Source organism: Schistosoma haematobium, chromosome 3, assembly GCF_000699445.3.
Source record: "Schistosoma haematobium chromosome 3, whole genome shotgun sequence".
Taxonomy (NCBI): Eukaryota; Metazoa; Platyhelminthes; class Trematoda; order Strigeidida; family Schistosomatidae; genus Schistosoma; species Schistosoma haematobium.
Genome location: NC_067198.1, coordinates 45,358,642 through 45,384,555, shown reverse-complemented (window position 1 = coordinate 45,384,555; position 25,914 = coordinate 45,358,642). Strand labels below are relative to the sequence as shown.

General features: G+C 36.6%; 1 protein-coding gene across 2 annotated transcripts in view; it reads left to right on the top strand.

The window, feature by feature from the left end:
• The window catches only part of MS3_00005879 (uncharacterized protein), a 46,417-nt gene extending 21,905 nt beyond the window's left edge, over positions 1-24,512 (top strand). Inside the window, exons 7-9 of one of the 2 annotated variants that reach the window (XM_051213962.1) lie at positions 4,156-4,472; positions 8,276-10,025; positions 23,608-24,512. In XM_051213962.1, the coding sequence (XP_051069984.1) occupies positions 4,156-4,472; positions 8,276-8,521 (563 nt within the window). In that variant the 3' untranslated portion in view covers positions 8,522-10,025; positions 23,608-24,512. Of the gene's footprint in view, positions 1-4,155; positions 4,473-8,275; positions 10,026-23,607 lie in introns of those variants that run through there. The other variant, XM_051213963.1, reaches the window with a different exon arrangement.
• Positions 24,513-25,914: the final 1,402 nt, after the last annotated feature.

The following is a 25,914-nucleotide window of genomic DNA, read 5'->3' as shown; positions in this document are numbered from 1 at the left end:
GTTTGTCAGAAACAATGGCTTGATAATGTGATACCATAGGATAGTTTCGTTTACTGTCACACAAAAAAATAGATATGGCTCAATCTATATTTCGTAAATGATCTACTTCATGAAGAACAGTATATAAATTTATATTTTCTCACTATTCATTCAGATTTAGTACCTAGCTTGATCGATGGAAAATCATCAGGTAAGTGTTACTGCTAGAAAACACCTAAAATATTGCGTATTTCGCAAAGGTTAATACAAAATGTTTATCAAATATTTGACTAATTTGCACTTACTAATAGGGTGATCACTCTCTAAAAAATCTTTATTTCCCCCAAATTTGTAGTGCATGCGTTGCTGTCAAAATTACTGCTTTTACAATATTATGCCTAGTATAGAATTAATTGCATGTTTTAATAAATATACTATAGGAATGTGTTTGTAACCCAAGGTTCATAGACATTAGATACTAATTATAGGCTTACGTGTTGAACTTTGGGCCACATAATTTATGTGAGTTGTGATGCTATCTTGTAGAGCGGTGGCTTCGTCGTTGAATCAGTGAAGTTCTAACAAGTAAGGTCGTATGCTCAATCCTCGTACTTTTTCCTCAGTTCGTGCTCTCCAAATGCCACGGTACGGCCGTGGGTGGAAGGAGACCGCTCTTACTCTTGAAATGCTCTGACATGACAACATGTATGCAGCCACTGCCAGGGAAGTCCTACTCACTTCCTTCTCGTGGTGGGGGTGTTGTTTATGAAATTGAGAGTAATAAAAGCGAATATTTGGCGCTTTAACCGGGTTGGTGGAAACAGAAGATCCACCTAGGGGAGTTGGGAAACCCTGATTCCAAACCAGTGGTGTACATGGGCTCCAGTATCCTAAAAAAACAAGTGGCGTATAAACCCATTGTTGGTCACCGACTACCACAAGGCTTCATCTAACGTCGCTCCACTGCCTTATGTATTAGACTCGTAGGTCAAAGATTCGGGAATGGCCCCTTAGGAAAGTCACCTGTTTCGGTTTGGACACCCGATCAGTATTCCAGCCCTCACAACATATTAAATGACGAAGTGTGGCGCATATGTATTTGGGGCCGCCTTGTAGCAATGTCTATGGGCACCCGGTTAATATCACCGACCCCTATTCAATTGAACGGTGGTTCGTTGACGAGTTCAGGGACCTGTACTTGTCAAATGAATTTTAAAAAAGTATACTATTTCGCCACACTAACTGAGATAGGTAGCATGGGATTCAAACCGATTACCTGCTAGTTAGAAGCCGAGTATCTCATTCGATATAAAAACTTAGTGTTAATATTTTTTGCTCTCAGGTGTAGTGTTATTAGGCATGTTTAGGGCAGTCCCATAAAATTATACCAAATAATAGATCTTAACCTTCGATTAATCTTGTCCTATATTTGTTATAACTTTCATATCAAGGTGCATATTTACAAATTAATAACCCTCTCTCTGCCTTGACATATTATTCATTTGGTTAAATATTCAACTTCTAGTTCAATATACCATGTTTTTAAACCTGCACACAATAGTTCTGATTCATAACTGACTATACTGCAAACCTGTATTTGGTTACTTAGGTGCTGTTAAAAAAGACGCTTTCGTTCCACTCTTGAGTCATGGAGATATTTTCAAATAGTTTATAATAATTAAATAAAAATCGTTACTTGTCCATGGATGTGTTGAATATTTTCTACAGTTGCGTAATGGTTTGTTAGGCAAAGTATAGTATTAAGTTAATATTAATTTTTAATATGTCTATTTAGTACTGTTTCTGGTTAATATTCTTCAACAAAGTTCTTTTTACTGGATGGGGTTACTAACTCTATGTCAAACTCTTCTCCTTTATTCGAGCTTGGGACTAACAATAACCATAGAAAATAGCTCCAGATAAAGTTAGATTTTTTGTTGCTGTTGAAAATCCAGCTTTAATAATTTAATTTAACTAGATCAACTATCTATTTGTTCGGATCTCTAATCTTCACGATGACCTTCAAAGTAATTTTAATAAATATTTTATGAACAATATGATAACAAGATAGAAGTTTTATTCACTTGACGTTGTTTACTTGTGTCTTCCCATTGTTATTTAGGGCTGCAATTGATCAGTCTCTTGTTGGCATATGTGAATTCTGTGCGGAATGACTCGATACTGCCTGAAGTCACAAGCTTTATAAGCAAAGACGGATAATGACTAGTAGTGGAATTCAGGACTCGCGTTTCGTCCTATTTGTGACTCGTCAACTGGATGTACCTACATCTCAGAGTGAATATAACTTCACCCCATTGTACAAGCAGGTGGCTACCAGGACTCAGTAGCTAAGTGCATAACGCAATGGTGTTTGAAGTGAACTGTACTGGGTTCGAGTCCTAGAGTGAACATCAACTCTGAGTTACAGGTACATCCTAAATAGGACGAAACGCGCTTTGTCCTAAATTCCACTGCTAATCACTATCCGTTTTTGCTTATAAAGATAGAAGTTTATTTCATAATTTCTCATCAAGCATTACTACAAATAATCTCTGATTTAAGTTGTAACAAATGAAATAACTTCATTTATTTTCTCTTTTCAAAAGTACCTGCATGAAAGTATGCAATATATGTGTGTTTTACTTTTAGTTATGTAATACATCGTAATTGATAAAATGCTATAAAAGGAAATGTTTTAAACGTGTTATCTATATTTCTATCGTTTTCTCTATTAAGTTGATAATAATTTAGCCATTTCTAAGTTTGCATATATTTACCACTTTCTAATTCTTAGCTCTTATATAGTTTAGTTATTAGAATGTGAAATGATTATTGAAAGGTTATCAACAAGTTGAAGCTCTTTAGATTTTTATAAAATTCAACATTATAACATCTATTGTCATAGAGATGTAATTGTTGAAGCATTTTTTTTTCTTTTAATTAAAGCACACTAACTAACTACTGAGAGATTTACACTGATCCATTGATTTCTATTGATGACTTAGAACTAATTTTAGTGTTTATGTAGTAGTCCTTTACACTGATTGACTTTTATTGATGTTGTCTCAATGCAGTCATCATTTGATATCGTTTTTTCACTATGTTTGAATGAGTGATATATAATTGTGTATGTATGATAGGCAGTTATTAGGTTATACTTTGATAATGGTATACTATCTGATGCAGGTTTGTATGGAAGTTGAACTTGAGACAGGTGCGAAACTGAGATTCACACAATGCAAATAATAAGACAATGATCCATGTCAAGCGAATATTATATTGACCCTTCAAAGACATGTCAATTTTAACCAAATATATTCATTTGTTTATAGATTTTACGGGCAGTGAATAAGGAATAAATAAATATCACACAAATGAATTAGGAGGAACGTATAAATGAATTTTCCACTGAATTAATGTATACATTAATGCTGCATGGTATACTGAACAGATATCACACTAAATTAAACTGTTCACGTTTTATCTCATCTTAGCAGTTTAGAGTCCTGAAAGCTACATTAATCCCCTCGTGATTACTGATACGCTTTACTAATGGATCCTAACTAATAGGAGATCCAAGCTAAGGTGATCCTGCTAACAGCATCCAACTAACAGCAAAATATGATACACATGGTATCGAGTCAGACTAGCGATTGCATTTGAACTTGGTAACAGAATTCGATCAACCCTATAGGGCTGGGCAAACATAGGGTTGATTGCTACTCTGAATGGTCGTCAATCAAAATACAAACCACGATATATAAGAGATTGATTCTCGATATCGATTTTTCTTAATACCACAAGATTTTAAGATCATGGAAATAATGTCATTTTTTATCCGTAGTATAGTTAATCATTCTTTTAAAATTCATCAAGAAGTTTCTTTAGATCCTACATATTTATCCATCTTAGATAAACAGATATACGCTCTCACCTTAGGTCAACCATTATCATTTACAACCTAATCGGATAAACATTTGGCTGATATGTATTCACTATATTTTCTTTGTAGCATTTATTTAGAAAAAAACTATAAGTAATGCACACTACACTGTCTTTTCTTTTTGAAATCACTTCTCTTCGGCTGTCCTCTTTTGTTGCTTGTTTATCTTTCTTCTTCTGCCACGCTTTACTTTCATTGAATCAACTCCACCTCTTATCCTATACTCATTATAGATTTAAATACATCAGGTGAATTAAGCCTACATTCGGATATCACCTGTGAAAAATTGAATTCAGTTGAAGCTGATGTATTTTGGTGTACATCACATCTATTGGATACAATACAAGATAATTATACATTTGCTCAACCTGGCCTACAAAACAATGTAAAGATGTTGGCTAGTCTAATTGAACGTATTGATACTAAATTATATCAACATTTTATACAAAATGATGTTGAATTTTTACAATTTGCTTTTCGATGGATGAATAATTTATTAATACGTGAATTACCATTACGATGTATTATACGTTTATGGGATACTTATATGGTACGTTGAATTTTTTTCACTTGTCTTTTTGTATATGTTCGTTTATATTTTGGTTTACTAACGACACAGATTTAATGGGAATTCATCAAGTACAGGTTTATGTAGTAGTCGACTTTGAACTAATCGGTCAGCCATTGGTAGTATTAAACCTAACTCACTTTTACCCATCAGTTCAAGTTGCCATACCATATCCTTACAACAAAGTAAAAATTATTCATGCCAATATCAGAATAGTAGGATTAGTAATAATATCAGAGGTAACAGAAAAGATTAGGCAGAGACAAAATGATTCAAGAGGAAATAATAATTTTTCGAGATAAAAAGTATAAGACAATCTTAAAACTCAAAATCTAAGTGAAAACAAATAGTGAATGCATTTGTTAGATTGTGGCTGATTCAGAGCCATATCACCCAACGTCTCCAACCATTGGTCACAATTTTAGCTAAGATCTCATCCTGGCAGTCTACATGTCCCAACCAATCCAGTCAATAAAAATTCACTAGCTCATCAACTGATTTGCCATCTTTATGTAATATACTACATCCAACCTCAACATAAGTGTTCACTTGATGACCAGCAGTGCTCCGAAGGCATCTATAGCCAAATACTAGTGACCTACAAATAATATACTGAATCCATTTTCCCAGCTATAAAGTAGATCGAAACAAACTGCCACATAGTATATTCATCCTTTGTTTGCCAGACGAACATCTCGCTTATGCCATAGGTGACGAAAGTTGACAAAAGTCAATCCAAATAATGCTTAATTCTTAATAGCTGAAGTGAGACTAGCCTACTGGTTAAAAGCCGACTAACCCAATTACTAAAATATCTCGTATATTCGCTTGTGTTTGCGTACTGCTTTAAGTCCTAAAGTTTATAACCTTTTAGTCACAGGTTTACACAGAAAAATTTATGACTCGAAATCGCTTCCGCTTCATGGTACCTAGTCTACTCAATTAATCTCCGCAATTAAAGGCAGTTTGCATCCTAATATAATGCTTTTCTAGACAGATACGATAGTAAACCATTTACTTACAGTCATGGGAACTTTCTGTATTTTAAAACAATTAGTCACTTGGATAAATTTCGATAATGCAATGATAACATTCATCTTCTCATTGCATTATCGACATTTTCTCTATTTTGTTTAGTGACCCTAAATCTGACTCCATTTAAATCGTAAGTGATTTTTATTGAAATATACATGTCGGCAATCCTCGTATATAATCATCGACTTAACTCGCGTTTGTGAATAACGGGATTAAATAAGTCAAATACGAGAATGGATTTCGCATGCATATATTGCATACAATCGTTGATCCAGACAAACGATTAAGGAAACGAAGCGGAAAGAAGGCAGCGAAGCGAAATAACACGTAGTGGAGAAAGCATGTGGATCAACTTGATTTAACTAAGCGTGAATCGATATTTATAGTCAGACAAAAATAAGTTACATACATATGATGAGTGAAATGAGAAAGGCACACATATACGCTCATATAAAAACAGTCAAGGTTGATAAGCGAATAGTTAACAAGGTCAAAATGTAACTCAAGTAGAATGAATAAATTGACCTGTCCGGAAGCTAGAATAAGCCATGTGGGCTTGACATAGCAACTGACACTGTCGTTCTCGGAAAGGAGTATTCCATTGATTGTCTAGATCAGTATTAGAATGGTGTGAAAAATATTTATTTATTTAAACACCTTAATTACCGGTACACAGGGGACAGCAAAATACATATACTCCATACAAGTAAAAACGAGATTGTGTAGAGATAGAGAAAGGAAGATGAGTATAATAGAAAATAGAACAAAAATAAATAGAACATTAGTCTACGAAAGTAATAATAATAAATCTTAGAAGCATTAAGAGGCAAGGATTGCTGAAATCCAGTGGTAACACCATGTTATTAATTCAGAGGTTCAGCATCGTTTGTTTGGGCACAGCAACGATAATTCGATTAGTGTCACTATCTTGAAACATCGACTTCAATGGTTTGAACATGTCCTACTAATGTCGTCCCAGAGAATTCCACATCGTGAATTATTTGCCGACATTGGGACCGGTTGTTAAAAATAGAGTGTTGGTCAGTGTATGATATGCGTAATACGAAAGAAAGCTGTGCAAGATTAGCTTCCGTTGGTCCTTCTCAACTCCCTGGTTGGGGTCCGACAGATAGTGCAACACAATGGCTTGAGGCGTTATCAGACGTGGCTCAGAATAGAAGCGAGTGGCGATGCTGTTGTAAATTTATTTTGCTCATATAAGTGAGAGGAACTTGTTTAAATGTATGATTACTTTCTGGTTGTGTTTTTCTTAACTGAACTGCTTCTAATTTTTTATAAGAACCTTCATAGTATTTTAATGAATCTTAATTTTTGTTCGACAATCTGGTTCAAACACTTTCAAGCAAATATAATCAAACATCAAAATTATCGAATATAAAAATGGGTACATGGTTCTTCAGTTAACTGTATAATAAATAGGTCATTCAATCATGTGAACAATTTTTAATGTATTTTTTATAGTGTGTATGATATGAAAAAAAATGTGTTAAGATAGCAGATTGTACGTGTATTCGTAAGGGTGAATTTGAGGTATGAGAAAGAATTTCATTGACTATCTATCACCTTTGATCACTGGATTGAATATCATCCATGATGGCTATCTTACTTCTTCAGACATAAAAGTCTGCACTGAAACTACGTTAAGCTACATCAATTGTAGCCACTAATGAGCGTATAATTATTATTTAGATGTGAATAGATTGTGAGACTATTTCACAGTATAAAATATCTTATTAATTTAGTTTGTTGTATACAATCAGTCAGTCAGCTACAACGTGGGACCAGGCACATATATGCATCGGTCCAAGTTGCCATACCTCATTAACACAAGATGGACACCGGATTCATATAAGTGGTTAATTCAGAGGTGGTAATATATAAAAGAAAGATTGCAATAAGGATATAGTACAGGGAGAAAGAATTAGTTAGTAGAAAGAAAGATATGAAGCGATTTTAATCTCTTAGTTTAAGGGAAAACAGAGAGTGTATACACCGACGCCATTGTGACCGATTCTGAGCCATGTCATCAAGAGTCTCCAACCATTGGTTACGATAGTCACGCGGACCCCAACCAAGTAGTCTGCATCTACCAACATGGCTCAAACTAGAAGTTAATGTCTTCAAGCACTGATGCCACGTTTTGGTTTGGCCGCCTCTAACCTTCTTCCAACTATCTCCAACACCGGTTAGCATTGCACGTCGTGGTAATCAGTGTTCGGGCATACGTAACACGTGGCCCAACCATCTCAGTCGATGAAGATTAACAAACTCGTCAACTGATTTACCATCATTCCCTAATACCCTGCGTCTAACCTCACTATTACTTACCCGGTGATCCCAGAAGACGCCAGCAATATTTCTAGGGCATCTGTGGTCGAATACTAGTAGCTTACGAGTATCTTCTACTCTTAATGGCTATGTTTCGCTGCCGTAAATTAAAACAGAACGAACTGCTTTGCAGTGTACTCGTCCCTTAATTGATAGGCGTATATCTCGCCTTCTCCATAGGTGACGTAAGTTGGCAAAAGCCAAACGAGATTTTCGAATCTGTGCTGAGATTTCGTCCGATACCAACCCATTAAGGCTGACTAAACTTTCAAGATAAGTGAAGCTGTCAACCCGTTCGACTACTACTACTATATAGTACTTTCATATTTGATTGAATGATTTACTCGTATATATTTAATTGATCATTTCCTTTTTATAATTCAATTCCATTTTATATACAGTCAGAAAATAGTGGATTTTCAAATTTTCACGTTTATGTCTGTGCAGCTTTTCTACTACAATTTTCTAATGATCTTTGCCGTGAACAAGATTTTCAAGGTATTATGTTATTATTACAACATTTACCAACATTTCATTGGACTGATGAAAATATTAAATTGGTACTGGCTGAAGCGTTTCGTCTTCATTCATTATTCAATTCAGCTATGCATCATTTAGATTTTCGACGTCATTCGGATTTAGATTAAAATCAATCAATACTTCAGTTGTTGTAGGTTATCTTCTCTGTGTGTGTGTCTGATTGTGTACAGATAAGTATTATCAATTAATTGAAGACAAATACAGAAGTACATGTGTGTGTATGTAAAATAGAGATAAGAAAAGTCTTTCTTACTTCCTCATTTTTGTAGCTGTTTAACGACTACTACTGCTGTTACATTTTATGTCCCACCAACCATTCAACTACTCATTCTGTGTAGTAGTAGTAGTAGTAGTAGTAGTAGTAGTAGTAGTAGTAGTAGTAGTAGTAGTATTAGTAGTTGTCATCATAGTGATAGTAATATCCAAATAAACTTCTTCCATTTACTCTTCTGCTGCACATCGGTTATCTCTTTGCTTATTGATTAATTTGGTTTTATTTTGTATGTAGTAAAGTATTTTTTTTTCTCCCTTATTTTCTCTTAAAATGATAATTGAATCTCTTGTGTTACTGTTCAATTCTACTTATTGACAATGGCAGTATTTTCTATTTGATTTCAACTTGTATCCAGTGTTATATATATATGGATGGATGGATAGTTTGATTATTCCTTCGTAATCTCCACTTTCAACACTGTGAAGATACAATTTATCTCCCAACATTACTATATATATATATATATATATATATATATATATATATATATATATATATATATATATATATTGATACTGTTATTTTGCTATTTACATTCTCAATATTTGTTTGCTTTTCCACTGAAAGATATCTTTCATGTATAGTTATTTGAATGAATGATAACACAACTAATAGTTCACATGTGTCTTTCAACTATCTATTAATGCGCATGATAACGTGATCTTCCTTGTGTCGTTATAATGTGCCTCTGTATTTATGAATATATATATATATATATATATATATATATATATATATATATATATAATACCCCATAATTTCTCAGTTAGATAATAAGAAATAAATAAATAAGTGTTTTGTATGCATTTTTGTAGAATATTTTGTATTAGCATCCATTGCTTTGTAATCTCCCCCTACGGGAGAAAAAACTAAGCGCATACATTACCAGTCATCAGTATTTTTTAAACAATATTTCTCGGTATGTTTTACAGTTGTGTTTTCCTTACTGTGAAATATGATATATTTACATGTTATTGTATTTTCAAGTGAACAATTTCTACCATCTAAGAGATTGATGGTGATGATAATGTAATCTTCCATTTGTTAATGATATACTTGAAATATAAGTTTCTGTTTTTTGGAAAATATGTTTTGTCTTAGTTAGTGATTACAGATATCCTTCCTTCCTTCCTTCCTTTACTTTTACTTTACTTTACTTACCTTCTTCCGACAACCCAGCTAAAGCGTCAGACATTTGATTTTTGTCCTCTTATTTTTCATAAACAACGCTTTCATCTCGAGAAGGAAGTGATTCGGACTTCTCTCTCAGTGGCTGAATACGCGTGGCAATGTCAGAGCATTTCGAGCGGGAGAGTTGACTATCCCCAACCCCCAAGGTAGTCAGCTTATTTATCGACATATCAATGTATTACTACCATAACTCTGAAAAGAGAACTAACTCAATCACAGGGGTTTTCTACATCGTGACGTTTTATCACATTACACTTATAAAAACGATATTGTTTATGTTGATCGTTATGAAAACCCAAGATACAAGTGATATCAGGAAATGAACCTAATTTTGAAGTACTTTAATTACATTTCAGCTCTACACGCGAAAAATGTTAACCACCGTTGGTAGTGTACTGATATTCCTGTAGATGATTTTCTGCAGTTTTAGAAAGTTAAACAATGTTCGGTATCATAACCAAAAGTAGTGCTAAATTAATAATTAAGAAAGTTTTTCCACCCCGAATTTCCTCGCTAATGTCACTTACTTACTTACGCCTGTTACTCCTCGTGAAGGAGCATAGGCCGCTCACCAGCATTCTCCATCCCACCCTGTCCTGGGCAATCCTTTCTAGCTCCTTCCAGTTGTAATTCATCCTTTTCATATCTGCTTCTATTATCCGACGCAATGTGTTCTTTGGCCTTCCTCTTTTTCGCTTCCCTTCAATATTCCAAGTTAAGGCTTGCCTCGTGATGCAGTTTGACGATTTGCGTAATGTATGTCCTATCCATTTCCATCGTCTTTTCCTAATTTCTTCTTCAGCTGGAAGTTGGTTTGTTCTCTCCCACAGAAGGCTATTGCTGATGGTATCCGGCCAATGGATGTTGAGTATCTTGCGTCGACAGCTATTTATAAATGCTTGTACTTTCTTGATTGTGGTTGTTGTAGTTCTCCAAGTTTCAGCTCCATACAGTAGAACTGCCTTGACGTTCGTATTGAAGATTCTCACTTTGATATTGGTTGAAAGTTGTTTTGAGTTCCATATGTTCTTTAATTGAAGGAATGCGACCCTTGCTTTGCCAATCCTCACCTTTACGTCTGCATCGGATCCTCCTTGTTCATCGATGATGCTTCCTAGGTATATGAAGGACTCTACATCTTCCAGAGTTTCGCCATCAAGAGTGATTGGATTGCTGTTGTGCGCTTTGAATTTGAGTACCTTGGTTTTCCCTTTGTGTATGCTGAGGCCTAGTGATGCAGAGACTGCTGCTATTCAGGAGTTCCTCGAAGTATTCTACCCATCTGTTACGCTGTTGTTGAATTTCGGTGATCGGCTTGCCTTCCTTGTCTTTGACCGGCCTCTCTAGTTTACTGTATTTCGCTGCCAGTTTCTTCGTTGTATCGTAAAGTTGTTTCATATATCCTTCTCTAGTAGCTTTTTCCGCCGTCGTTCCTAGTTCTTCTACGTATTTCTTCTTGTCTTTTCTAATGCTCCTCTTCACTTGTTTGTTTGCTTCTATGTATTCAGCTTGTGCTTGGACTTTCTCTGCTCGTGTTCGGCTGTTGTTTATTGTTGCCTTCTTGTTCTTCCTTTCTTTGATCTTGTCCAGTGTTTCTATAGAGATCCACTCCTTATGGTGGTGTTTCTTTAGACCCAGAACCTCTTGACACGTTGAAGTTAATGCTTATTTGATGCCTTTCCAGTTGTCCTCCATAGTGGTTTCTTCTTCCTTCAGTAGATCTTGTAAGGCTTGGAACCTGTTGTTGAGAGCTATCTTGAATTCATTGAGTTTGACAGTATCTCGAAGGAAGGCTGTATTGAACCTTTGTAGTGTTGTTTGTCCACTTGTCCAGTTCTTTTTTAGCTTCAGTTTCAAATTGGCTACAACTAGGTGGTGATCTGAAGCTACGTCAGCACCTCTCCTGGTTCTCACATCTTCCATTGTCCTTCGGAATTTTTTGTTGATGCAAATATGATCTATTTGGTTCTCTGTAGTGTGGTCCGGTGAGATCCATGTAGCCTTGTGTATACGCTTGTGTGGAAATATTGTGCCTCCTATGACCAATTTGTTGAATGCACATAGATTTGCAAATCTTTCTCCATTTTCGTTTCTTTCTCCTAGTCCATGTCGTCCCATAATATCTTCATATCCAGTGTTGTCTATTCCGACTTTGGCATTTAGATCTCCCATCAGAATAGTTAGGTCCTTTCTTGGGCATTTCTCAATGATTGACTGCAGCCGCTCGTAGAATTGATCTTTAATGTCGTCGTTGCTATCATTGGTGGGTGCATAACATTGGATAATATTCATTAAGATCCCCTCCTTCTTTGTTTTGAATGATGCTTTGATGATTCTGGATCCGTGAGATTCCCATCCTACAAGTGCATTTCGTGCTACTTTGGACAGCATAAGAGCGACTCCCTGAGTGTGTGGAGCATTGTCCTCTCCGTGACCGAAGTATAGCAGCATCTCTCCCGTATTTAGCCTTTTCTGTCCAGCTTGGGTCCAGTGGGTTTCGCTGATTCCCAATACTGCTAAGTTGTATCTCCTCATTTCCATTGATATTTGACTGGTCTTCCCGGTTTCCCACATTGTTCGAACGTTCCATGTACCTATAAAAATTTTTGCTCTGGTTGTTAGAAGGGGCATCGGCCTCGTGGCTTCCGAAGGAGCTCGGCTTTCACCATGAAGCGTCATAATTCTTCTAAATGAAGACCTTCTAACTTCCAGGGTAGAGTTAAAATGGTTTGGATTATTTTTTTCTGGTAAGCGTTTTTTTAGCGAGTTAGTTTTCTACGGGATGGGGACGCTAACCCCATGCCCAACCCTCCTCCTTTACCCGGGCTTGGGACCGGCAGTAACCGTATAAGAGGTACAGGCGGAGTTTTGCTAATGTCAGGTAGTACAAAAATTATACAGAATTTGGGATAGTCCTAGTTTTGTTTCTGTAAGATTGTGAATATGTAACTGTTGGAATACAATGATAATAATATCTTGTTAAATCAGAGCATTGGAAATATTTATCACAAAATAAACATACAAAGTATTCATAATTAATAGTTTTAATTTATCCTTAACATTTGTAGCTTGACAGTAGTGATACTAATTTATCGTATATCTATCACAGAAGTAGGCTATCTCTTTTTCTTAACAAAGCGCACGAACTCTGTTCTAATTTAAGAATTCACATTTCGTCAATTGATTTACAGGTTTAGGTAAACTTCATTTGATCAGTATGACAGCGAGACTATAATTTATGGACGAACCAATGAGATTTACGATAATTGGTCTTGAATTTTGGCGCAAAATTTATTCATTTAGCTAAATAGAGTTTTTGGCATTATAACTGATGTCAGTTCGTGATGAAAACCCTAAATTTAATTCTTAACCCTAACTATTAACTGTAAATCATAATTCTAATTTCTCAAACTGGTTTATAACCGTAATTTGGCCGTAGTATGTACGTAGACAGTCTCAAGATCAGTTTAGCATCGCTCAAAGGTTGTCCATAATCTCACCCAACATGACTACTGGTTTTTATATACAGATATATGTATGAATGTTATCTTGTATTGCATTCTTCTGTTTTAAGGAACTACTTATCAGTGTTAGAACTGTGAATCATCAGATTCCAAATAAGATTAGCAGTCTTCTGTCCGACTCCTGGCTTCATTTTAAACGCTCTCTATTGTGGAATACAAAAATTGATTATTCAAGTCATAATACTAATATTAATAACATTTTATTGATCCTTCTTAATGAGTTCATACACTTTCTTTAAATAACCCAGTACAGTCCTTTTTTTTGGAATAAACTGAAAACTTTAGTTGTTTTTTTTTGTTTTTACAAACATGGACACCTTTTAAATTCCTTTTATTTTGGTAACCACATAATTATTATAAAAATATTTGATTACTATGTGTAAACTTGGTTCATTATAAAAAGTTATAATGTATAGAATTCTTTCCGTAGTTAATTAACGATTGGATTGTTATGTGTGTGTGTATATATACATATATGTTTGTATGTATGTGTTACGTCATACAGTTTGAGTCCTGTTATATCTAGAAGGTTGTTCTTGATATACCGCTTATAACGTGAGCACTAGAATGCCAGAACCCTTCCAAGTCGCAATGAGAAGACAGAAGACTAATGAAAGGACTATTATTCTCAGACACTGTCAAATTATAGTACAAAATTGTCAGGTATTTATAATTTTTAGTAAGAACGAAATCATCATTACAGTCTTCCAATCCGAATACAGGGGGTTATTAGCATTGTCCAATCAGGAAGCTACACGTAGGAATTCTAGGATATTCTTCCAAAATTTGGTTGGATGGAATATCTTCGGCTCCTTCTGAGCCCTCCTACAGCTTCCTCGATTTCACCCGTGGTCCGTCGTCACAAGTCATATAATATATAATCATATAATATCATCTTTTTAAATCATATTCTTAGTTTTATACATCTTGATCCTTTGATAAATGTAAATACAACGAGAAAAAAAACACGGATTCATTATGTTCCAAGGCCTATCATCACCATCATCACTCGGATTAGCCCCACTGGTCACGGCTTCTCACCAAAACTCCGAGAATTCCCTCATGAATCTTTGTGAGGATCCCGCTTATGGGATTGTGGATGCGCACTGGCGAGGAGTGTCCCACAATAGAACGAAACGGTCGTTCAGTGCTTCCTGGTTTTCAATGGTTGTCTAACATCAATCGATTCATGATCTCTATCAAATAATTGATGATCTCCACAACCCTATACTGAGGAATTATTTTATTGATAGTTGACGGGTCGATTGATCAGTTATTGAAGTAAGGATCCTGAAATAGATTACGGTTTTCTCTCATGAATTCCTCACATCAGTATAGCGACAATAATACTTCCTTTACAGTTTCATCTGTGTAACTCTAGTGATTTTACTGAAAATCTTTTTTATCGGCCAATAACATGAATAAAACTGCACTCAGATTAAAGACTCTATATAGTGAAATGTTTACAATAATAAGGTTGGAAAACTGACAAACTTATTCAAATCACTTAACTCTAACAACTTGCATTAGTTCTAACTCAAAATACTTCCGATTTTCTGCTTATTGCCTGAAAATGATTCCAAGATCATGTAGTCATTTTAAGAATAGTTTAAGCTCGTCTCTGTAGTAAATTTCCACTGCATAATTCTACAACGTATGAGACAATAAGTACTATTCGTCTATAACATATCTTGATAATAATTGAGATCATGAATGATACACATTTATTTTGGCTAGATTACAAACTGATCATCGCCCTAGAACTTTTAAGACCTTTTAGTGTCCTTCTTACAAGTTTAGTTGTTTTTTTTTACATATTTCACAGGATATAACATATCCAATGACAATTAACTTGGGTAGTTTCAAACTATCTGGTCTATGCGAGAATTTTTTTTACTAATATGGATTAGAACCATTTCATTGATCATGATCTGTTTTGTATTAAATCACTTTTGAAATGCATCAATAATGCTTCTTCTCGTGGATCAAAGAAAACACTTGAATGGTTTATCCTTTGTGTATACAATATCCTTAGTTAGAAAAGTGTATACAAAATTCTATCACATTTAATGGTTGATAGATTCTACCATCGAATATTATACTAAAGAGTTTAGCTACTCATAAAGTAAATGAGTAGTATAACACCCATTTTCGAAATGCAACTCCAACGGAGTAAGATATAAGCAATATGAATAGTGTTTAACAATAGAGGATGATGGATGTTTATCCTCTGCTCTTATTGGGTCACATTAGGGCGAGTGAATATGTACCGAAATGGCTGTAGAAACACATACAATCAGGTGACCTAATAAGAGCAGAAGATAAGTATCCATCATCCTCTACTGCTAAACATATAATTGAAACAGGTCACAAGATTGATCTAAACTCAGCTTTTATGGTATTGTATAAAATATGAATAGTGATTTGTTTATGAGATCTTCTGGAAATTATATATATAGTATTTGACTCAGTTTGGTGTCATGCAGAAAGATCACAGTGTGATCCTTTTAATCCATTTTAAAGTAGTCATTTAGTTTTGTCGTTAACATAACTTTTTTTTGAAGGTCAAACAATTATAACCTTTGATCATTACTAATTCAGATGTACTACACTCATTACATATACTACCTTAAAATGAAATGATTATCTGTTTTAATTTTAATGTATAACGATTAGTGACATTGAAACTATTCTCAGTAAAGATGTTGACTTTATACTTTGTATAGATTTAGGTTACATAACGATCAAGGATTGAAGATCTTTTAAATGTTATCGATTGCATAATATAATCACATTTGATTGACCACTGGGTGGTGATCAATGTCATGTGTGTCTAGTCCTTGTTAGTGCAGATAGAATGCTATCGATCATGTTGCAATGTGGCCACCAGTCTAGGTGACTCGACATTGCGGGCACTATATATTGAGTTTCAGATGGTGGTTGGAGGTAGTCAACAGGAAACCTGGACCCGGGTTTCGTGCTACTTGGCACTCGTCAGCAAGGTGTACCTGTACCCGCAATGTCGAGTCACCTAGACTGGTGGCCAAATCGCAACATGATCTATAGCATTCGATCTGCACTAAAAAAGGACTTGACACGCATAACATTGATCACCACCCAGTGATCAATCAATTGTGATTACATCTCAGTCCTACAGGAGGTCAGTTGCGGCTCGGATAGCTCAGTGGTAACGTCTCTGACTATGAAGCTGCGTGACAACCACCATCTGAATTGCATAATATAATTTTATCCAATAATCACAGTATCCATTCTTCGGATCATATTGTCATTTTAATAAGTGATTATCGAAATAAGAATAATTCACCATTCGATCACAATATTTTCTACAATTTGAATTCAATAGTGTTGTGTGTCCCTGATGTACATGATTTAATGGTGGAGTTTTCATTATTATGCTTGACGGCATCTTCAGTGCTTAACTCAGTTATTCTACAAGTACTATATCAGCGTGTCCTGTGATGTTCTTGTTTTTAACACACTGTTTTGATAGATTTTATCATCTTCAATTATTCTTGAGTTCATGTTAATTGTTCATGTGAGTTGTTCTCTAGTCTTGTAAGATAAATTGACTATTTCTGTATTCGTTCATAGATTAGGTTTAAGGAAATATTTTCATATGCCTGAGCTGCAAATCTTTGCCACTTAAGTTTCCTGAATTTGTTTAAAGGTATTAGTGTATATTACATAATTAAACTGTAATCATTCATTGGAGTAGGTTTAAACCCATTTCATTTGGTTTAAACAATCAGATTCTATCATCAGTTCTTGAGCAACAGGGTAGCTCAAAATTGAATAGATAAGTGTAACATTAGTTATCGAGAGATTGTAGCATTCAGTAAGATAAACGGATCTTCTTTTATGTCAACTAAATGTAATGCTTATTGTTATATCCCGACGAGAATTATGAATAGTAACTCGTCAGAACTATTTATGTACATAATTTGATTGTATAATTATTAGGTAGCGAAGCTATGCATATTTATATTCCTCCTATTATAAGCTTCATTTTGACCAATAGACCATTATGATAACACGATTTACTATTCTTATGTTCAGTTTATTGATCACAGTCCCCCACACTCACTGCCACTTTCTGACTTGATCTTGTACAAGTGTTATTTTCTATTTTATGGTATGATACGATGTGTTTGGTCGGTATATAAACCCAGTATGTTTGAAATAAATGATTCGCATGGTGGAAGCCAGTTTTGGCGTTCTGGACTCAACTGGACGGGTTAGACAAACAATGGATCAATAAGGATGCTAGGCTGACCATACCGTTCGAACGTCATTGGTTTGACACAGTACCAAGTTTGTATAAGTCGTAGTTCGATCGGCGAATTAGTCACGTGATAATTAGCTTGACTTAAAGTCACAACACTATTTACTCGGATTCATGTTCATTCACAAATCGACTAAATGTGTCTTTACAATCTGAAATGACTGATCTACTTCTCTTTCCATCTAAACATACTCAATTTGAAATTACTACAATCAACTTCACAACACATTCAATGTCAAATTGATATGTATGACAAAAATATATTGACCAACTGTCGAACGGAAACAACAAACCAGGATAATTACAACTGTCGGATGTTCAATTATTTTCGCTTGCCATTATGAGTATAATCCACTTCAAACATTGATTCAATTAGAATGAGTAGTGATTGGAAGTTTACAATTTCGTTTCACAATTGAGTAAACAAACTTTTCCTGCTCTCTCACTCACTCACCCACTCACTCAAACACCGCTCTAATTGACAATGAGAGTAATTCGATTACGTGAATAAATGATAAGACAACACGATGTCACATAATTGATGACCATTTACGTTTTACATACACATTGTTTATCTTTATCAAGTACTCATCTTTAAACTAGAAAAATGACACAGATTATTGACAAGATGAGAAACATATTTACAGTGTACTCAAGGCATCAATTCAATTGATAGATTATAACACTCAATATTCGATTTGATGTTGGAGTAAGGAGAACTATTAGATTATCTGTATTCATTTGTTTTCTGATAAAGGAAAAGCCACTTGTCGAGTATGTTATTTGTTTTGAATATTTGATTCTCGTAATGTAAAATAAACTATATTGGTTAGTTAGCAAAGATGGATAGTGGTTAGTAGTGGAATCGAGGACGCGTGTTTCGTCGTATTCGGGAGTCGTCAGCTAGATGTACCTGCATCTCAGACTCGAACCCAGTACCGTCTGCTTCAAATGCTATCGCGTTACCAACTTGGCTACTGAGTCTTGATAGCCATCTGCTTGTGCAATATATTGCTCAATATTCGATTTGATGATGGAGTAAGGAGAACTATTAGATTATCTGTATTCATTTGTTTTCTGATATAGCCCTAGTTGTGTTGATGATTCCGGATGTATGAGATTCCTATCCTATAGGTGTATTTCGTGCTTCTTTGGACAGCATCAGAGCAACTCCCTGAGTGTGTGGCATTTTTCCTTTTTTGACCAGTGTACAGCAGCATCTTTCGTATTTAGCCTTTGCTGTCCTATTTGGACCCAATAGCTTTCGCTGATTCTCAGTACTGTCAAGTTGTAGCTCCTCATATCCGTTGCTATTTGACCGGTCTTCCCGATCTCACACATTGTCCGAACGTTCCGTGTACATATGAGAATTGTTGCTCTGGTTGTTAGAAGGGGCATCTGCCTCATGATTTCCTAAGAATCTCGGCTTTCATTATGAGGCGTCATAATTTTTCTTTGAACTCAGAGAGCAGAGTTTAATTTTCTTAATCTGGTTAGCTATTTTTTAGCAAGATTTTTTTCCATGGGATGGGGTTGCCGTCCGCACTCCCAATCCTCCTTCTTTACCCGGTCTTAGAACCAGCAGTAGCCGTAGAAGAGCTACAGGCGGAGTCGATGTTTATGGTCAGACAAAAATAGGCTCCAGACATGTTATGGGTAGGACAAGAAACACGCGCACATACGCTCATATAAAAAACAGTAAAGTTTAATAAGCTAATAATAAACAGGGTAAAAATCGGGCTTGAATAGAATGAATAGATCGATCTGTCCGAAAGTTAGAATAGCCCATATGGGCTTGATGTGGTACTAGATAATACAGTAGCAACTAAGAACAACTGGGAAGAGTTGAACAGGACAGATCCCTATGGAGATTTCTGGTGGGCGGCTCACGTTCCTCTACGAGGGGTAACAGGTGTAAGTAAGCATGTAAGTACTTGTCTTTGAATGGATCTCACTTCAGTGATCTTAAGATCAAGCTTTCATCTGTAGGACCGATGTACTGATATTTGCAAAAGAAACAGTCAAGTTTGAGACAATAGATTGATATTTTGCAAATTAATTATTTACTGTATAGTTCTCAGATTTTAGTAAGATGTTCTATTATTTTGTGTTCAAATACATTCGATTGTCCCCGCTGTTCACTGCAATACTATTAAAATAAAACAAAAATAGTTGCCAGAATGATTTAATAAACTGGTCATCAAGTGGCAGGATTATAATTTATAAACTAGCCAATCAGGTATATGATACCAGGCCCTCGATTTTCGCGCGAAATTCATTCATCCATTGAGCTAAATAGATTCATGGCATTATAGCTGATGTCAGTTCGTGATGACCCCCCCCCCCCGCAAATCCAATTCTTAACCTTAACCATCAACTGTAAATCATAATTATAATTCCTCACACTAATTTATAACCTTCATTTGGTCCTAGTTACCAGGTGGATACTCTCAAGGTCAGTCTAACATCTTACTTACTTACTTACGCCTGTTACTCCCAATGGAGCATAGGCCGCTGACCAGCATTCTCCAACCCACTCTGTCCTGGGCCTTCTTTTCTAGTTCCATCCAATTCTTGTTCATTTTTCTCATGTCTATCTCCATTTCTCGGCGTAATGTGTTCTTTAGTATTCCTCTTTTCCTTTGACCTTCAGGATTCCATGTGAGGGCTTGTCTTGTGACGCAGTTGGGTGCTTTCCTCAATGTGTGTCCTATCCACTTCCAGCGCTTCTTCCTGATTTCTTCCTCCACTGGAATCTGGTTTGTTCTCTCCCACAGTACGTTGTTGCTAATAGTGTCCGGCCAATGGATCTGAAGTATTTTGCGTAGACAATTGTTAATAAACACCTGTATTTTCTGGATGATGGCTTTTGTAGTTCTCCAGGTTTCTGCCCCATACAGTAGAACTGTCTTGACATTTGTATTGAAAATCCTGACCTTGGTGTTGGTTGACAGTTGCTTTGAGTTTCAGATGTTCCTCAGTTGTAAATATGCTGCTCTTGCTTTGCCGATCCGCGCCTTCACATCTGCATCAGATCCACCCTGTTCATCAATGATGCTGCCCAAATACGTAAAGGTTTTTACATCTTCCAAATCTTCTCCGTCAATTATGATTGGATTGGTGCATTCTGTGTTGTATCGGAGAATCCTGCTTTTCCCTTTGTGTATATTGAGACCTATTGCTGCTGAGGCTGCTGCCACACTGTTTGTCATCTGCATCTGTTGTTGCGTTTGGGATAGAAGGGCCAGATCGTCTGCGAAGTCTAGATCATCCAACTGCATCTTAGATGTCCATTGTATCCCGCGCTTTCCTTCAGACGTTGACGTCTTCATGATCCAGTCGATCACCAGGAGAAAGAGAAAGGGTGAGAGTAAGCAACCTTGCCTAACACCGGTCTTCACTTTGAACGACTTTGTCAACTGTCCTCCATGCACGATTTTGCAGTGTAATCCATCATATGAGTTCTGTATGATATTGACTATCTTCTGAGGCACGCCGTAGTGTCGAAGAAATTTCCATAGTGTTGTTCTGTCCACGCTATCAAATGCCTTTTCGTAGTCAATGAAGTTGATGTAGAGTGATGAATTCCATTCAATTGATTGTTCCACAATGATCCGTAGAGTTGCGATTTGGTCTGTACACGATCTATCCTTACGGAATCCTGCCTGTTGGTCACGAAGTTGGACGTCTACGCAGTCCTTCATCCTGTTTAACAATACTCTGTTGAAGACTTTTCCCGGTATTGAGAGAAGAGTGATGCGCCTGTAGTTATCACACTTGCTGAGATCACCTTTCTTCGGTATTTTGATCAGGAGTCCTTCTTTCCAGTCTGTTGGTACTTGTTCCTCATCCCAAATCTTATTGAAGAGAATGTGGAGTATCCTTGCAGTTGCCGCTACGTCTGCTTTTAGTGCCTCTGCTGGGATGTTGTCCGGTCCTGCTGCTTTGCCACTCTTGATTTGTCTGATGGCCATGCTGATTTCTTCAATTGTTGGTGGGCCAACATTGATTGGGAGGTCCGTGGGTGCTGCTTCGATGTTGGGTGGGTTCAGTGGAGCTGGTCGATTCAACAGTTCTTTGAAGTGTTCTACCCACCTGTTTTGTTGCTCTTCAATGTTGGTAATTACCTTGCCTTCCTTGCTTTTCACTGGTCGTTCTGGTTTGCGGCGATTTCCAGAGAGTTTCTTTGTCGTGTCATATAATTGTCTCATGTTTCCTTCTCTTGCAGCCTTTTCCGCCGTCGTTGCTAATTCTTCCACATATTTACATTTGTCGGTTCTGATGCTCCTCTTCACTTGTTTGTTTATTTCCGTGTATTCAGCTTGTGCCTTGGCTTTTTCTGCTCTTGTTCGGCTGGTATTGATTGCTGCCTTCTTGTTCCTTCTTTCTTGAATCTTATCCAGTGTACCAACAGTGATCCATTCCTTGTGGTCGTGCTTCTTGTGACCCAGGACCTCATGACATGTTGAAGTGATTGCCTCTTTGATCCCCTTCCAGTTGCTCTCCACAGTAGTTCCTTCTCCATTGAGTAGATCATGAAAGGCCTGGAACTTGTTGCTGAGGACTATCTTGAATTTGTTGAGTTTGTTAGTATCCTGGAAAAAGGCCGTATTGAACTTTTGTGATACTGTCTGCCCCGTTGTCCAGTGCTTCTTGAGTTTCAATTTCATCTTGGCGACCAGCAAGTGATGATCTGATGCTATATCAGCTCCTCTCTTAGTTCTCACGTCCTCTATAGTCCTCCTGAACGTTTTGTTGATGCAAATATGGTCGATTTGGTTTTGTGTAGAGTGATCCGGTGAAGTCCATGTGGTTTTGTGTATGCGTTTATGTGGGAATATGGTGCCGCCTATGACCAGCTTATTGAAGGCACATAGATTTGCAAATCTCTCACCATTTTCGTTTCTTTCTCCCAGTCCGTGTCGTCCCATGATGTCTTCATATCCAGTGTTGTCCGTTCCAACCTTGGCGTTGAAATCTCCCATCAGAATGGTCAGGTCCTTTGTTGGGCACTTCTCGACTATTGACTGCAGCCTATTGTAGAATTGATCTTTAGCGTCTTCATTGTAGTCGTTGGTAGGCGCATAGAATTGGATGATGTTCATTGAAATACCCTCTTTCTTTGTTTTGAACGAGGCTTTGATGATCCTTGGTCCATGAGATTCCCATCCTATAAGTGCAATTTGTGCTTGTTTGGACAGCATCAATGCAACTCCTTGTGTATGTGGTGCATTTTCTTCTTCATGGCCGGAGTATAACAGAAGCTCTCCTGTAGTTAGTCGTTGTTGTCCAACTTGTGTCCAATGTGTTTCACTGATCCCAAGTACCTCTAGGTTGTATCTTCTCATTTCTGCAGCAATCTGGAAGGCTCTTCCGGTGTCCCACATTGTACGAACATTCCATGTACCTAAATAAATGGTCGCTCTGGTTGTCAGAAGGGGCATCGGCCTCGTAACTTCCGAAGGAATTCGGCTTTCATCATGAGGCGTCATAGTTCTTCTAAATGAAGACCTTCTGACTCCCAAGGCAGAGTTTAAAAGGTTTGAATAATTTTTTCTGGTTAGCGTTTTTTTAGCGAGTTAGTTTTCTACGGGATGGGGACGCTAACCCCATGCCCAACCCTCCTCCTTTATCCGGGCTTGGGACCGGCAGTAGCCCCCGGAGGGACTCCAGGCGGAGTTCAGTCTAACATCACTCAATGGTAATCCATAAATTATAGTCTCATCTAGATTTCTTCACCCTTAAAGCATTCATTCTAAAAGCTACTCCAACATAATGATACATATTCAGTTTCAATGTTATAAGTATGTGAATTGTACGATAATTTTGATCCTAAAATATTTTGGGTTGTAATTTTATTGATAAATGACAATGAGAGGAAATCAGTTTTTTTTTTTAAAGCTAACAAATCATATGATTGAAGATTGGGCGTTCAATCTTGCCTGAACGTTTAACCTCCAGACTAATGAGCCGGTATCCAACGATAGTGATATGAACAAAGACACAGGAAGCCTTGACAAACTACGGAAGTTATTTTTGGGGGACGTTATTTCAGTTCATTCAAAGCTTGTAAGACATTAAAATTTATTTTTGTCCCTAATCTATTCTACAGATCATAAGCTTTCGTTTAATGTATGATTGACTGTCATATCCCTTTTTGTTCCAAAGCTATTGTATTCTATTTTCTACGCTAATCTCCAGTTTTGGATATAATTGTATTTTCCTAATTATTGTACTTTGTGGTCGGGTTAGTCATCTATTTATTCATGTACCTTTTTACATTGATCTGAAATCGGGAACCAGATCGGAATCGAGAATAAATCGAGTACTGTTCCAGTTGACTTGTCTTCTCTCACACGCGTGCTTGTCAGCCAATCAGGTGATCGAATAGTTTTCTTCTTTCTACTCCACTTTGAACTCACCTATACTAGCCTTAACGTTCAGCCGGTCAGTGTATCGCGTTAAGGTCTAAATCCATATTAGATAAATATCCCCAGCACTAAAAATGGGTAGACAGATCAAGAATGTAACAGATAGTCTAAAGGCTAAGTGTTTGCGCAAGATCAAAGGTCATGGGTTCGAATCCCGCGTGTGGGATCATCTGTGCTCACTGCTATGGAGTCCCATATTAGGATAAAACGGCTATCCAATCCTTCCATGTCTTCAATAGTGGTCTAACATTGATCGGTTCATAGTCTCGATAAAAACCTAACAATCTTTATAACCCCAAATTGATAACAAATATATGTTTAGTTCATATCATTCATATGGTAATAATACTGAAACAGGAATATTTAGAAACAAAAGAATAAAATTAAGATGTTTTATTCACTTCTAACCCTTTGTTATATAACCTATTACCTATCATAGAAACTAACATGTAATAATTTTGAAAAATGAACTTCACATAATCCTAGTTTATAAGATGATAGACATTGGGGAATGGGTATATTCAGTATTCGCTATTAAAGAATTAGATGGTGGTTGGAGGTAGTCGACAGGACCCGGGTTTCGTGCCACTTGGCACTCGTCACTAAGGTGTACCTGTAATCCTGAGGGAACTGGTGCTCCCTGACGGATTCGATCACGTGTTACTCAGCTTCACAGTCAGAGACGTTACCAATGATCTATCCGAACCGCGACTGACCTCCTGTAGGACTGAGATGTAATCACAATTGATTGATCACTGGGTGGTGATCAATGTCATGTGTGTTAAGTCCTTATTTAGTGCAGATAGAATGCTATCGATCATGTTGCGAACCCGGGTCCAGGGTTTCCTGTCGACTACCTCCAACCACCATATAAAAATCAATATATAGTGCCCGCAATGTCGAGTCACCTAGACTGGTGGCCACACTGCAGCATGAACGGTAGCATTCGATCTAAGCTAAATAAGGACTTGACACACATAACATTGATCACCACCCAGTGATCAATCAATTGTGACTAGTAAAGAATCTATTTCAAAATCTTACAAAAAAAATTTATCTAAGGTTAACTGAAACCACGGATTGACTACACATTGAATGAAACATTTGTTTCGTTCTGGTATTCTGACCTAGAGAAGCAGCCATCTAAGCTCTCCTATAGGAAAGAATCCATGAAGTCTAGGTTTGTAGGCAGCTATGATAAATTAAATTCAATAGTATTGTAGTGTATGCTACTTATGTTAATAGACAGATTAATCAATAGTTTGAAACGTACTCATCACCAAATACTTCCGTTCGTAATGACGATCACTAGTATCATAGATGAATCCTATAAAATTTTAACTCATAAACAGATTTATTTACGCCTGTTACCCATTCTTGAGGAGCATAGTACAAACAACAGTATTCTCCATCTAACTCTGTCCTGGACAGTCCTTTCTAGTTAGTTTCAGTTGCTATTCATCCTTTTCATGTCTACTTCCAATTCCTAACACAGTGTGTTCTTTGGCCTTCCTCTTTTTCGTTTCCTTTATGGATTCTAAGTTAGCGCTTGCCTCAGCCTGTAGCTCTTCTAGGGCTGCTGTCGGTACTAAGCCCGAGTAAAGCAGGAGGGTTGGGTATGGGGTCGGCGATCCCTTGCTAAACATACGCCAACCAGATAAGTAATTTTGACTCACTGGTAAATTCAAACTTTAGTTAGCTTTTCATCCAAGCATTACTTTCTTTTATCAGATTTTTAATATTCATCAAATGAAAAAAGTATCTTTTAATACTTTCA